The sequence below is a fragment of the Aspergillus piperis genome (assembly GCF_003184755.1).
Source record: "Aspergillus piperis CBS 112811 unplaced genomic scaffold BO85scaffold_43, whole genome shotgun sequence".
NCBI lineage: Eukaryota > Fungi > Ascomycota > Eurotiomycetes > Eurotiales > Aspergillaceae > Aspergillus > Aspergillus piperis.
In genome coordinates this window covers 39,612-54,258 of record NW_020291633.1, presented here as the reverse complement: position 1 = coordinate 54,258, position 14,647 = coordinate 39,612, and the positions used below count along the sequence as shown (strand labels likewise).

Below are 14,647 nucleotides of genomic sequence, written 5' to 3'. Positions count from 1 at the left end.
TCGTCAGCAATGTGTTTGCTTTTGGACAATTTACTCCGAACTCGCGGCTGATATCTTGCTACCTGATAGTATATCCAGAACAAGGAAACTTTCGCTGACCTTCAAAACCAATTCACACAGATGTCTCACGACACCATCAATAACAGTCTGTGCTGGCTTAGATTTACTGGCTGCAGCTCGCTCGTATATTCATAGCTGGCTTTTCGGGAAATAAGCATAGAGCTGGAGGTGGAGGATGTGCCTCCACGAAATATCAATCTGAAGTTCTGATAAAAGTAACTAACGCCTACTAAGACAGTTATCACACTTGTTTGCTGGCTTGAACATCACTGACACTGGCGGAGACAACAGCGGTATAAAAAACAAAAAGAGAGCGGATGAACACCCGTATTCAGCATAATTTTAATGACATCGCATCATCAATATCAGCATCAATGAAACTACAGCGTAATAACAATCTTCTTCGCCGACACCCCGGCTTTCTGAGAATCAAGCCCATTTGGGATATTTCCTAGTCCATGCCCAACTACCACTGGGTCAGGCTTGGCCTTCAACTGCCCAGTGGCCAGGGCATGGGGCACGAAAGCTCCCCAGATGGCCTCCCCAATCCTCTCATTTGGGGGATATGCGATCCCGTAGGAGGTTACTAAGACGTTACTTTACGTATATCAAGGACCGGGTAGAAAAGTGCACATACCATACTTCGGGTGGAAAAAGACGGTAGGTGTATAACACGGGTGCACGCTGACCGCCGGGATGCGCTTCTGAAGCCGCTCAGCTATAGCAGCAAGCCGAGTGAAGCTTTTATCCTCGCCGATAGCATCGTATACACCACATAGATCCACGTGTCTTAGTCTCGTCACTATATCCATGACGACAGTCGGTGACCGATAATCAAAGGCGTCATCTGCCCCCAGAGACCTTACAAACTCATAATTGGCGTGAGACGCGGTGGTAACGACGTGCAAGCCAGAGGCAACCGCCAGCTGAATGACTGTTGCGCCTACAGAAGATGCACCACCCCAGACCAGTAGAGTCTTTCCCCGTGACTCTGGAGTATCTGATGGCAAGGGAAGGTTGAGATATTCCGGAACATATAAGCCTGCAGCGCTGGTGGAAATTGCTAGTGGCAGGACTGCGCCTTGTTCGAAGCTTATGTGGAATGGGATAGGTGCCGCGAGAGTCTGTGAGGCCAGGGAGAACAGCTGGTATGCTGCGTGAGCGGAATTTCCAGATCTGGGGCTATGTAGGTGTCTGTTAGAGTAAGTTATTAGATGCTCTTTGGTTAGAATATCAGTCCAAAGTTACACCTACGCGATCACACGCTGGCCTCTGTGGAACTGGGTGACACCTTCACCAATGTCCACCACTATACCCGCTGCATCTCTTCCCAGAATAAAAGGAAATGTGTTCAGGTAAAGACTTGACTCTCTGTTTTCAGGTCAGGGCGAAATCTTGACGAACAGGCCACTGAAACTTACTGGATCTTCCAGTCTACAGGGTTCTTGCAGAGGTCACTACTTGTTAGCTGGAAACCGATCGGGTTAAACGGCATATTAAAGCGGTCACTTACAACCGCGACAGCATGGTTTCTGATAAGAATCTCCCCCTTTCCGGGCTTATAGAGGGGGGCTTCGCCAATTGTGAAGGGTTTGGATCTGGCAGCAATGATCCAGGCAGCACGATTCTGACTCATTTTGGGACCGAACAAACTCGTGTAAGAGGATTGAGATTTCAGGGAAGATCAACTCCTAGGGTCCTGACGGGAGAAGAGGACGGAGCAAGTCAGCATAGTATTCATTATGCTTGGGCGGGTCGCTCGGATGCTCAGTTACCTGGCAGGCTCCGTCCGATTCTGTTTAATTGGCACATCTACTCTTTGAGTGCTGACCACGGGTACCAGACTAGCGCCACAATTTTACACTAAAACAACAATACTGGTAGCGAGGCTTCCATGACAACTAATACAACGTTTTATCATACAGTAGAGGGAGGGTCTGCGACTAATCTAGCTACTACAGCAAAAGGGATCCTGCGTTGACGCTAATACAGGCTCCCGTGGCGTTTGTATCCTTCATCAGGTAGACGTACGCTTCGGCGACTTCTTCGACCGTCCCAACCTTGCCCAGGGTCGTAGAATCTTTCACACTCTCTGGCATCCCTTCAGATCCCCAGAGAGGCGTAGCGATCACCCCTGGACTAACCAGGTTGACCCGGAGTGGCTTAAGGTCCAAGGCGAGATTCCGCGTGATTCCATGAAGGCCAGTCAGATACCCCCCAACCAACGACCAATTCGGAAAAGGCTTTTCCGAACCAGCTCCCGTTGTTAACGTGAGAGACGACTTCGGACCGGCGTTGAGAAAACGCGGGGCTAGCTTGGCTAACAGGAGCGGGACAGCGAATCGAACATGGCCTGCCCGGCGGATAGCATGGAGATTGATGGTTTCCAGAGGTTGAATGGCAAGTTTGTCGCCTGCCGTGAAGACGATGTGGTCAAGTGAGCCAATGGTGTAAAACAAATGCTCCAGGTTTTTTTCGACGTCTTCACCAGCAAGGTCACAGATATGTGCAGTAATCTCCGCACTGGGAAATTTTTGTTTCAAAGCGACAGCACTCTTGCCCACCCGAGACGCATTTGAAGATGCTATATGGACCTTTGCACCCTCCAAAAGGCACTTCTCCGCGACTCCATAACCAATTCCGGATGAGCCACCAATAACAAGTACCGTGCATTCCTTGATCGATGGCATGGTGAAAATCTTGAATGACCTGAGGTTGTTCAGGGAAGTGAAACAATGTCAGTTAAGGCTACCCAAGGGCGATCATAACCAGAACCGGGCCTATGATACATACTGCAAGCCGTAATATGAAGGGCGTGTTATTAAAATCGATACAGAACTATTTGACATTCGATGATCGCTACTCCCTTTTATAATTTGCATAAAGTACACCCAGTCTCCCTTTACACGATTATTCATCAGCTATCACGCGCTCCGACCAGTTCCGGTGGCCCCTTATGATCTCAGGGAATTACTTGGTAATCTCGTTGACCCATTCCAACGGGGATAACGGACTTAAAGCGGGGAACTCTAAGCTCATGATATCCATGAATTCCATTGGACTCCTGAAGCATGCCGGTGGATGACGGATCGGTCGGTCTTCATTTTTGATTTCTCAGCAACCAACGGGGTCATCCAACTTCATCTCAGAACTTTATTTATCTTAGGAGCCATAAAAAGGGAGGGGCCCATACCCTTACGGCGAGAAGTATAGAAACACTGACATCCTCCCCTAATTGGAAAAGTTTTTCGATCTGCCATATTTCTTCATTATCCAACTGTCCCAAGTATCAATCTCTGATTGTACCAGTGTCCTCAAGATGACGGAAAACGAAGCAGCGTGGATTACTGAGCCAGCAGAATATCCGTTCAAAATCCATAACGCTGCAAAGCCGAAACCAGGACCTGGAGAAGTGGTGATCAAGAATGTCGCCGTCGCTATTGTAATGCCTTCTCTTCCCTCTAGCAATGTATATATGACTGTCACTGACCCGTCCATAAGAATCCTGTTGATTGGAAAATACAGTCAGTAGTGGCTATTTGTCTCCATTCGTGATAAGAAACGTCTCCCTGATTCTGATCATTGTCCAGGAGCCTGGGGCGCTATCTAAATCAGTATCCTTTTGTTTTGGGACAGGACGCTGCTGGTTTTATCGAAGATGTTGGGAGTGGCGTAAATAGGTTCAAGAAGGGCCAGAGAGTGATTGCGTAAGGGTTCCACTGCGACCTAGATAATCATAACGCTAACACCCTGCAGCCACTGCTACGGCCTCTTGACGCAGGATCCGGCGCACGGTGCATTTCAGTTGTATCCTGTTACAGCTGAGTCACTTGTAACCGAGATTCCGGAATCGCTTACCTTTGAACAGGCTATTGTGCTTCCACTGGCTGTCTCAACCGCCAGTGCGGGTCTCTACCGCAAGGATTATCTTAACCTGCCCTTTCCTGAAGCGGATGATGTCAAATCTACGGACAAAGTACTCCTAATTTGGGGTGGTGCATCTTCAGTTGGTGCATCCGCTATCCAGCTCGCAGTTGCATCAGGTCTGACTGTCTTCACTACTGCATCTGAGGCTAATAGAGAATTTGTCAAGTCACTTGGCGCGCATGCAGTCTTCGACTACAGGTCTTCCACTGTCGTAGAAGATATCTCACATGCACTCAGAGGTTTAAATTTTGCAGGAGTTTATGATGCAATCGCTGAAGAGCCGAGTTTTGCAGCTATCTCCGAGATCTTTGACATGCTTGATTCGAAGGTGCCTGTTGCCAGCGTGCTTCCATGCGACCGACCAACTGAGCGATGTATTCCCCAGTATGGTATGTATAAAACTCTTGTGGGGCTAATGCGTTTTTCCAAGTCATTAACGACCGCCTCATAGTCATCGCATACTCCATAATTCAAGAACCGCATAACGATATTGGTGACTGGATCTGGGGAAAGTACTTGCCTCGGGCTCTGGCAAACGGTGCTTTTCAGGCAAAGCCAGATCCTTATGTCGTAGGAGATGGGCTCAAGACCATTCAGCACGGCCTCGACGTACAAAAGAAAGGTGTTTCGGCAAAGAAGGTGATTGTCACACTCTAGGGTCATTAATCAGACAGTTCGGGCTTCCTTGCATTGCTAGTTCAATTGACCGTTTTACGTCCTCGTGTTCTACTGCTTTCCTCTACGTTACTAGTGCTGTTGAAAATAGTCAACATAGCCAGATACTGCACAAATCAAGAAACAATGAGGGCGAAAAGGCCTGCTCTTGTGAAAGTCGTACGACCCACTCGTGCATCCGAGTATTCTCAGTCAACATGGACATTCGTTCAGCATGTGTGTTTTGCTGTTTGCGATCGTAGTGAAGCGACTGAAGGTTAGCTTGAGCATAAACCGGGTAAGGGCTAATTCCGACAGCATCGGACTTCGGGGTTTTTTTAGCTTTCTTTTTTCATATTTCCAGAGAAATAATAAAGTTTCAAGATCCCTATATCCGAGATTTTAGCCGGGGTGGTGAACATAATGAACCGCCCCCTGTTTACAGAGATAAAGTGGGTAAACCAGTTATCCAGCGTGATGAAAAATTGGTTGTCGATTGTGCAGTCACGCTAATGCAGCCTACTGACGGTCCCACAGAGCCAAGTAATTAATAGCCAATAGAATGGCCGACGGATTTTAACTCCGCATGCTAACTTCACGGCGCGTAGCCGAGTATTACTGACGTAACCATTTAAAAAAAGAAGGAATGTTGCACCCGATAGACGAGCATTAAGTCCGCGATTTCCGGTATCTCCATGACAAACCCATCTGCTACAGAAGCCGTCATGTCGCAGGTATATAGTTAACCGAAGCTTTCTGGACCTAAGAGTCAACATATTATTGTAGCCGACCTTACTTGCCCATCGGCGCCAGTACTTTCCGCTAGGACGGAAAGTGGGTAGTCCGCCACAGTGGGTTCTGTCAGTAGGTTGCATTAGTGTCACCGCGCACTCTAGGCGTCCTGGAAAAGAAGTCGGCAAGTAATACTAGTAGTTCCGATCCTTCTGTGAAGACGCTAAAGCCCATCTATGGCGTGGAAGTTTTGATCCTCCTATGAAATCCAGAACGACGTTAGATTGTACAAAGTGTTCTTGTTTGCTCCTCCCTTCAAAATAGTATTTCAGAATACCATAAATACAGCTGTCTAAACCTCAACTCTTAAAACCGCAACACCTGTTACGAAGGTACAATTAATTGATCGGAGTAGCTGCTCCTCCACCGGTAGTAACATAAAGCACATTCTTGTCCATCATTGTTCGGCTGAATGCTCTGGATGTCGGATTGGGTTCGAGCTGGAGTTCAAACTTCCAGAAATAACCTTGCTTTTCCTGTTGAACCAAACCTTCGTTATCCCATTCTGATATATAGTAGCCAAATATGCAATTTCCGTTCGCAGTAACGGCAAAATCGTCTGCCTCCACCATACAAGTGATAATTCCGACGGGACTGGTCACACGACCAGAGACAGGGTCGAGTCGCACGCGGCAGAAGAGCTTCTTTGAAGTGTTCGTCTAGTACGCACGCAGTATTCCCGAGCACATTCAGCCCATTAATCCTTAGAACAAAACCAAGTACCTGTTCTGGTTGCAATATATTGTCTTTAATAGCAGATTCATATACTCCAGTATTGCTGTCGACACCCCAGACATAACATCTGATGGAGTTAGTGGATGTATTAATTTCCTGTACGGAGTTCAAGGTAGTCATCGTATTAAAGAGCTGTGCTTCGGGTATCTTTATAATATATTCATAGCGAGTCGCTGTCCTCTCTGAAATTTAATTTCTAGTCTATATATTTCTTAAGAACTATTGTATATTGACAGCTACATTTCTTGGAAGGCTATCATTTTATATCAAGATTAATTATTAAGAGATCTATATATCAGAAGTATGCAAAAATACTTTTAGGAAAAATTATGTATATTAGATATATAGAAGTAAAATGAGGGTATTTTATATTACCGGCTGTTTTGTACGTATCTAATATATTCATAAAATTCAATTATTTATCTACATATATGTTTTAAAGCCTCATACTCTTCGAATAGTTAAATTATCCCAAATTAGCAGAGTGGTTTCTGTATGACATTATTAGATAGGCTGCTCAACCGTATGGGCCGCGCGATCGTGGTTTACGTTATAGGACGGTAATGCTTATTCTCCTCTTGTTTTTTGTTTGCACGTTTCTATCATTCAATATGCTTTTTGATTCTCGTCTTACCGCTTGAAAATCTGTTTCTTAGGAGAAATTAACTAAATTTTGTCGAAGGCTATACTATAATAAATAATATATGCAGATAAAATAACACAATTCATAGTATAGTAAGCATAATTATTACCTAAGTTTCCACCACTGCCATGCCAAACACTTTGGGAACAATCAAAAATATTTGATCCAGTCACTAACATCACTTATAAACCGACGAGCAACACCTATGCTCACCTCCTCTTCAATAGATAAGTCCGGGTCCTTGTTCTCATAGACCTGCTTAAGATCAAGATTATCTGTCAAGACGATATCACAAGCCTTTTCAATATTCCTCCTTTAGTATCTCGCAATCTACTCTTGATTGCTGCCAACGACTGTACCCCCTAGACAGTGGAAATAACTGGCAGATTTGATGTCAAACCCAGCAGTTCGAGCGCCTGCTATATATTCAAGGCATTCTTCAAGTGGTAAAGTGATAAGTTGTGCGTGGTCGCGTAAGTATTTAGCCTATTTGTCAGCTAACACGTCCTTATCGTAGCTTATCATTCTGTCAGCCAAGGGAATGTCAATCGAAGGGCGTTAACTAGTTAGTAGCCCAAAAGTTATGTCAATTAAAGGGCGTCAGACAACACTAGCACTTAGGTTCGGCTACTGCTGTCCACCATTTATTACTGCTTCATATCCCAATTCTCAAGCTCTATTCTACCAGATTCCCTAATTGTAGTCTCGCGCAACCATTCAAAACTCCTTCCCTCTGTTCACAGTCATTTGCATCCCATTCCCAACACTCAAAATGACCACCTTGCCCCTCCCCACCCGCCTGGCAACCACAACCGATGGCCCTCAAATTAGAGACCTAGTCGAATCCGCCTTCCGCGCCACCGACACTCGCCCCAACTGGACGGGTGACCTCGCCCTGGGAGCGCGCTTCCACGTCACGGTAGACGACATCCTCACCCGCATCACGGAGGAAGATAGTGCAATCCTCATCGCCACCGCCGCCGACGTCGACTCCAATGATGCGCCCATTATCGCCTGCGTCAGCATGCGCAGGCACGCGCCCGGCCTCGCTCGACTCTCGTACTTGGCGGTTAATCGAAGGTATCAGCAGGGGGGTCTTGGACGAATGATTCTGAGTCTCGCGGAAGGCCATTGCCGCGACGTCTGGGGGGTGAAGCGGGTGGGATTAAATGCGTTAGATACGCGGTTGGCGCTGATAAGGTGGTATGAGAGGTGCGGGTATGCGCCCACTGGCGAGGTGACGAGGCTTCAGTTGCCGCCGGATGTGCTGTCTTTTGTGGAGATGGAGAAGGGGGTGGAGGGGGTGGTTAGGCTGAGTTGAATGTGTGGATGGGTATGTGGGATGCAGGATTGGGTTTGGAGCGGCTGCGAAGGCATTAATTGAGGTCACGCTCACGTTCCTGCCGGATGGAAGCTATGTTGTCGGTTATTAAGGTAGATAGAGAGTTTCAGGGATAGTACTTACATGAACTTCGTTGCGAGTGCTTTGCTCTGTTTCTACTTCCTTTTTTCCTTCCTGGGGAGCTGGGTGGCGATGCCATTATCACTAGTGTGCTCTATGACATAGGACAGCGTTTGCATAGTCTTCACGGTTGGCTAGGTAAGTATTTCCGACAAAGCCACATCAAGAGATCTGGATCAACAGTTCTCTCAGTCTACATCAGGATCAATGATCATAATTAGATGTCAGCACAGTATGTCAAACTCACCATTGGAGGATACCCTTCCTTTTGATGAGGCAGGCATTGCTCATTCCACGCCGCAAGGCTTCTAGAAAGCTCCAGTAGGTAAAACTGTACGTGTTGGAAGATCTAGGCATTATATCAGACCCCAGGTGCGTGGAAAAAATCATTGAGACGAGCTGAAAAGTCACCTGTCTTACCCGAGTTATCTGAAACGCCTACAGTATACCGCCTATAATCTGAATCACAGTCATGTCGGCTAGTATGGTTGAACAACCACTATTCTGCCACCTTGCCAGGCTTCCACCCGAGCTAATACTCATACGCATGAAGGGAGATGTTCAGTCTCTGAGCTGTGTCGGGCGGATGGGCCATTTCTTCCGCAATTTGCTGTGTAAAGAGCTCGAGGAGCATGCAGGCAAGTATGCCGTGTATACACAACGCGTTGATTATCTGTCGGGCCGGGAGGATTCGTATACTTGCTTTGCCATTCGAAAGTGGTGGTGCGCAGGTACTATCATACGAATTTATGCACAGCCTTTCTATGACTGAGACGATGCAGCTCATGCTCGAAGCGATCGCTAGTCCTGACTTTACGTTGGGAAACAAGAACGGCTTGATGCTCTATGCCACTAACCTTAACCAACTATCCTGTGCCATCTGCTGGGATAGATTGTTGAAGACTTGAAGAGGCGCTTTCAAGCCAGTCTATAAGCAAGATTAATCATCTACAGGGATTTTTATGATATCAAGAGCTGAGGACATATACTGAAAGGATGTATGTGTGGGCTTAATGGAGATACCGCAGATGTACATTAGAACCTGGGTTGATAGGTCAGTGATAGTTGCCCTTTCGGCTGAGCTGCCGGGCCTTAATAGATTGTGTGTGTGTGTGTGTGTTTTCAGATGACTGTTATTAGTAGCAAGGATCTTCTTGACTTTCTATATAGCAAGAGAAAGATTAGAAGTATATATTATAATGAGGACTATACAAGATAGCTAAACGGCTTTACTAGCATGTCTAACTTTGAATAGTTATATAGAATCAGAAATAGGGATACTTAATGGGCTCATTGTGTATCACGCCACCGATACTCACCATAAAACCCAACAGAATGGCATGGAAACTGGATTTCAGCTGGGTAGCTACTGTCGCTGCTGCTCCTATGCCATGTTCTCGACTGGATAAGCAAGTAATAACCACATTATGCCTGCCAGTTTGTCGAAAGAACTGCATTATAGCCATATTGTTCACAGGCATTTCTTCGTGCCGCAAATCCAGCTTTGCTGCGGCTGCGACCACCTCTAATGGCAGAGCTCATAGTAATGCAATCGTGTAATCATCAGGCGACACAGGGGCTCTCTTCGCTACTACGTTTTCATTTTTATTAAGGTCTATAAAGTGGTAGCAGCGGCACGTAACCTTTGGCAGAGAGAGAGAGAGAGATAGAGAGAGAGAGAGACCATGGGAATCAGCTTGTTAGCAGGACACTATTCTTGTGGTAAAAGTCCAGATAAAGAGGTTCTCCACGCGATTAAGCATTTTGTATATAGTATTTAGTGATGCTGTGCTTGACAAGGCGAGCTGGTGTATAGTATGGGAAGATATCAACTCCCAGGGAGCCTTATTGATTGCATCTTTGATATATAGCTGCGATAGGGCTTACTTGATAGGCTTATTGCTTTCTACGGATGAAATCTTTCACATATGGATAGAAGAAGATGTCCTTTGCCCTATAATGGGTATATACCGCCACAGAGATATTATATATCTAGCAGATTATTCTTGTTAATTATCAATGATAGTCTGAATGTAGTGGAGCTTCTGTCCAACTAATTATAAAATATTAAGTGATAATGCTTGTAGAATAAGAATAAGTGATATACTGTACTTATTTTTAGATAGCCCGTTGCAAACTAAAACCTAATCTTGAATTGTGGTGCTTTTCTTTGTTTTCTACTTGATACTGGTACTCACTCCTGGAGCCCTTTGAGCATAATATGATTATAAGTATTTGTCTTAAGAAGAATGAGAATTTAGAGATTAATTTAGACTTTTGTAGATTGGTACAGAACATGATTTAAAATATATAGTATTCATGATGAGGACATCTGTTATTGCTAAGGATAGTATGCTGTATAGGCCAGCGTTGCAGTGGTTATTGAAACAAATATATCATGATCTACAATTTCAAGCGCATAAGTCCAGAAATCTGGTCAATTCTGAACGCGCAACCAAACCTCTAAATCAGCACTCTTCCATAGAGCTGAAACACGAGCAATGGCTTAATAATGCGGAAAATTTGAATCCCCGATATAGTAGTCATATTGGTTGACAGATCAGATGTCCACACAAGTACTGAGCAAGAAACCTAAGATAAGAATTACTTTCGAAGAAAGAGAATATAATGACTCTATCACCCTCACCAGTATAGTGCCATCTAGCCGGCAGGCCAGCTAGAAAGCACCACCGCTCTTCATTGCACCGGGGAAGTCATTCTGCATAACCTCCCAGAAGGGCTTGCCACCCATTTGCAGATCCTTGAACGCCGGACAAGTGACATTCAGCAAAGGCACGGAGAGTGCATTCGTGATAAATTCCAGCGGCTCTGCAACGCTCTTGAAAAGTCCAGATAGCGCATTAGGACCAGCAAATTTCAGCACCTCGAACGCCAAGCACAATAGATTGTTTCCCTCAAGAAGGTTACCCAGGTTGAAGACACCGCCTGTCAAATTTCCGAGATCAACACCAGCAAAACTATTCACGGTTCCTGTGTTGCCTCCAATGCTGCGATTGCATCAGTGTCAGAAATTTGATCGGAAAAGGTGGGAATTAGCGAAGATTTCTCACCTTCCGAGCTCGGGGTACTTCGACAGCCAGTCAATTATATCCAGGTTCAATTGGACAAGGCCAAAGTCAACTGGAGTCTTGTACCAGTTGTCTGGGATTCGCTCCCATCCTTCCCTGTAGGTGAAGTTACCTTCCTCTCCATAGATTCCGTAGAAGATCCGAATATGCTCCTTGGCTACAGATGGTTAGTATGTTTACGCGTCGAACAATCCTCTCATCTACTTACTCAGAACGCCGTTCGGCTCATCTTGAGAATAATTCCGGAACAACCGCGCGGGGAAGATATACCCTGCGTTGCGCGCAATCAGGCCGGTTACAGGGCCGTAGTAGAAGTTCGGATTGCTTTGGACGGTCTCGTCGAAACGTAACTTTGCGCGCTTCGCCATGAGGTCCATGTCGAACGTCCCATCAGTGGACATGTTGTACCATGACATGAAATTGTCCATGTTCAGTTTATGGTTATTGCCCGTGACGTAAATGTCGTCGCGAGTGTTGGAGGAGTCCGACTCGATGAAGTTGTGAGAGCCGATGAGGCCCTGGGGATCACCTGCAGTCATTTGAATAAGGGGGATGCCATGGAAGGTCAGGGTACTTTAGAAGGTTCACGCACCCAGTAGTCCTCCTAGGTTTCCCAGCAAGTTGTTTACACCAATGTCACGGCCTCCGATGGAGAAGCTTGGGTCTAGAGACAGCGGATTCCCAGTCCAAACTGTGCCCATGAGAGCAAGGACAGTAGCAAGGTCAACGCCCATACCATACACTAAAATCGTTAGCAGCTGATCTCATCCTGGAATGTGTGCTCTATGTTATACCTTTGTTGATGGCCGTGATCGCACCCCCGAACTGTCTCTTGTTAGCATGACGACTGGCGCGACTGGGCTACAATCTTCCCACCGAAACCACGCCGTTACGTGGGATATAGCCATGATTTGCCAGCGCATTCAAGCCCGGGCAAGGACCTCTTTGGTCGCCATTTTCAAAATCCGGAGGTTGAAATGCGTGCTCTCCAGTGACTAAGTAGTGCAATGTTAGTGAACCAGTTGTGGAGTAAAATTTCGAGGCCTACCATCAACGGGAGACTTCAATAACTCCGCAAGAAGGCCTTTATCGTATCTTGGCACGTCTTGTTGATGGCCATTGGCATATGGACATCTCTTGTGCATAGCCGCATGCTTCGAATGGCTATGTTCTGTGAATCCTGCAACAAGAGGGGCGGCAGCCAGGGGCCAGATCCACAGTGGTGTAGTAGAAATACGCATGACGAATGAGTGACTTTGGTCGAGCAAATAGATAAAAGAGAGAGGGGGGAGAAAGCTTTATATGCGAACCATAACAAGGAAAGCAAAAGTGGTATTAACCTCTACAAGCACCAAGGTGAATATGACTGGGAATTGAAACCGAGGTTTTGGGACTATTGTTTAGAACAATGCTCTTTATACTCCACAAAATCTCCCGTTGCCTGCCGGAAATGGCTAGTTAACGTAATCAACGGTCGAGCGGACCACACGCTCAGGCGGGCCAACCTGCTATCCCACATGAAAGATACCTTTTGAATTCCATTATATCTCAGCCAATACCATCCTTAAGCACTAACTATATATCTATATATCTATAGAGAGAGAGAGTGTGTGTGTGTGTGTGTGTGAGATGAGATATATAAAGGTACTTCATGAATTTCCCAGATTCCTGCAAATGTTATTTTTATGTTTATATAATAGACAAATTCCTGTTTGATACACATAAGATACAGGTATTTCATGTCATTAACTATCTATGTAGCTATGTGAATTTTGTAAAGAACATTTATATTATTTATATCATCCTAAATTCACATACCAAAATCAACTCTTCTGGAGTTTTTATAGTTGAGATACCTTGAATTTGATAAGGTATCTTTAATATAGAATAGCAGGGTGGTCTAGCTCACTGTGTGGCCTGTAGCGTCTTTGACTACTGATTATGTTATGATCCAGAAGTGCTGATTAATTGCTTCACGGTGAGAGGATCATCGGTTGATGGGCATCAGGGGCATAAAGAGAACCTGCAGTCAATCGTCCTAACTTAGTCCTTGCTATATTCCGAGAACTCACTCGCAAGTCGACCGTAAGTGAGAGCGCGAGCTAGCTAATAGTAGGGCCCGACCGCCAATGGTTTACGGGCTAGTGAATTACATGCCCCCTTTCGGGGTAGAAAAATACCTGGATAGTGGTTGGGTTCTCTGGGAATCGTCTCCATTGGCGAACCACCTGTCAAGACGGTAGTTGTCCACACCGGCATACTGTCAGGGGCAGTCCAGTGCCTGCTATCGCCAAGGTTTGACATCCTTAGTGCTGTGTAGCGCACCTAGATGGGGTCGGAAATTTCAGGGTCTGCCGTTAGGCCTTGGCGTATCCACCGCACTGTGGTTTGTGTCCACTAGGCTGTCTCACCAACCCGAATGTGTCAAACCTTAAGCCTATCTGTACGACTGCCGGATTGACAATGGGCTTACAATGATAGATCACTTTCTCAATTTGGAAAGAAGCTGGCTCCGCTAACAAATGGATTATTATTCGAGACTAGGCCCGTTCACGTTGGGCTCATCATGCTCTAGTGGCGCTAGATGCTCTAGTAGCCTCGAGGACGGAATTTCACCGAGCTACTCTGTCAGATTCAGGCAAGACCAGCTATGAAGAACTTATTCAGGGTAATATGCCGTCCGGGACTGGCTCCATCTCGACACTGGCACGAGTCACACCAAGTGGCCTTTTTTTGAACTTGGCATGCTACGGCAGGGGGATAATAAAGAGCCTCCCGAAAAAGAAGGTTTGAATGTTTCTCAGTCCATCACACACGTTGTGGGGCACGAGGACAGCTGCAAGCCAATAAACAATATGCACTTCAGTTATCCAGCTTGGCTATAGAGTGAAGTAGACGGTAAGCTCATGCCTCAGCCAAGCTACCTACCCTTTTGGGATGGGGCAAGCACAGAAAGAAGGGCTGTTATCCTATGAGAATAGCCAAGGTGAACCTGATAATAACACAGGAAAGGCACGAGATATCATCAAGATTCTATAGCCACATTTATAATAGAGCTAAAGGGGGACTAAAACACCCAAATATTCAGCGCAGATAGGCGGGATGGGGCGAGGAAAGGTTCTTGAACAGTTGTAGGACGTGAACAAACTGAGATGTAAATGAATAAGTCGGCCATACTCGTAGCGGTCTAATATAGCGCTTAGTGCCCCACACGGAACTTAGACCTGATTATGGAATAATAATGATGATGATTTACCCTCAGGATTAGAACGCGACTTGTCGAAA

The 14,647-nt window shown here is 45.9% G+C and overlaps 7 protein-coding genes across 7 annotated transcripts; 2 read left to right on the top strand and 5 right to left on the bottom strand.

Annotated features, from left to right (window-relative positions):
• Positions 1–440: 440 nt before the first annotated feature.
• On the bottom strand, positions 441–1,696 carry BO85DRAFT_464560 (zinc-binding alcohol dehydrogenase family protein; the record flags this gene model as incomplete). The annotated part of the gene is made up of 4 exons (XM_025661995.1): positions 441–646; positions 698–1,254; positions 1,315–1,431; positions 1,482–1,696. The coding sequence occupies 4 exons, from the start codon at positions 1,694–1,696 to the stop codon at positions 441–443; spliced, it is 1,095 nt and encodes a 364-aa protein (XP_025509618.1).
• A 319-nt stretch (positions 1,697–2,015) lies between these two features.
• On the bottom strand, positions 2,016–2,750 carry BO85DRAFT_385715 (oxidoreductase, short chain dehydrogenase/reductase family; the record flags this gene model as incomplete). Its single annotated transcript, XM_025656611.1, has 1 exon — positions 2,016–2,750. The coding sequence occupies one exon, from the start codon at positions 2,748–2,750 to the stop codon at positions 2,016–2,018; it is 735 nt and encodes a 244-aa protein (XP_025509617.1).
• Positions 2,751–3,379: 629 nt separating this feature from the next.
• On the top strand, positions 3,380–4,644 carry BO85DRAFT_385764 (zinc-binding alcohol dehydrogenase family protein; the record flags this gene model as incomplete). Its single annotated transcript, XM_025656616.1, has 4 exons — positions 3,380–3,529; positions 3,697–3,767; positions 3,817–4,376; positions 4,439–4,644. 4 exons carry the CDS (start codon positions 3,380–3,382, stop codon positions 4,642–4,644), a joined length of 987 nt encoding a protein of 328 aa, XP_025509616.1.
• Positions 4,645–4,685: 41 nt separating this feature from the next.
• Positions 4,686–5,831, bottom strand: BO85DRAFT_464557 (uncharacterized protein; the record flags this gene model as incomplete). Its single annotated transcript, XM_025661994.1, has 4 exons — positions 4,686–4,740; positions 4,833–4,987; positions 5,169–5,542; positions 5,801–5,831. The coding sequence occupies 4 exons, from the start codon at positions 5,829–5,831 to the stop codon at positions 4,686–4,688; spliced, it is 615 nt and encodes a 204-aa protein (XP_025509615.1).
• Positions 5,832–6,961: 1,130 nt separating this feature from the next.
• Positions 6,962–7,120, bottom strand: BO85DRAFT_385740 (uncharacterized protein; the record flags this gene model as incomplete). The annotated part of the gene is made up of 1 exon (XM_025656614.1): positions 6,962–7,120. A coding segment is annotated over one exon (159 nt), but the record flags the coding sequence as incomplete, so codon positions are not given.
• A 463-nt stretch (positions 7,121–7,583) lies between these two features.
• Positions 7,584–8,132, top strand: BO85DRAFT_385713 (GNAT family N-acetyltransferase; the record flags this gene model as incomplete). The annotated part of the gene is made up of 1 exon (XM_025656610.1): positions 7,584–8,132. One exon carries the CDS (start codon positions 7,584–7,586, stop codon positions 8,130–8,132), a length of 549 nt encoding a protein of 182 aa, XP_025509613.1.
• A 2,818-nt stretch (positions 8,133–10,950) lies between these two features.
• On the bottom strand, positions 10,951–12,603 carry BO85DRAFT_385763 (peroxidase family protein; the record flags this gene model as incomplete). The annotated part of the gene is made up of 7 exons (XM_025656615.1): positions 10,951–11,281; positions 11,345–11,519; positions 11,571–11,891; positions 11,955–12,104; positions 12,157–12,187; positions 12,239–12,357; positions 12,411–12,603. 7 exons carry the CDS (start codon positions 12,601–12,603, stop codon positions 10,951–10,953), a joined length of 1,320 nt encoding a protein of 439 aa, XP_025509612.1.
• Positions 12,604–14,647: the final 2,044 nt, after the last annotated feature.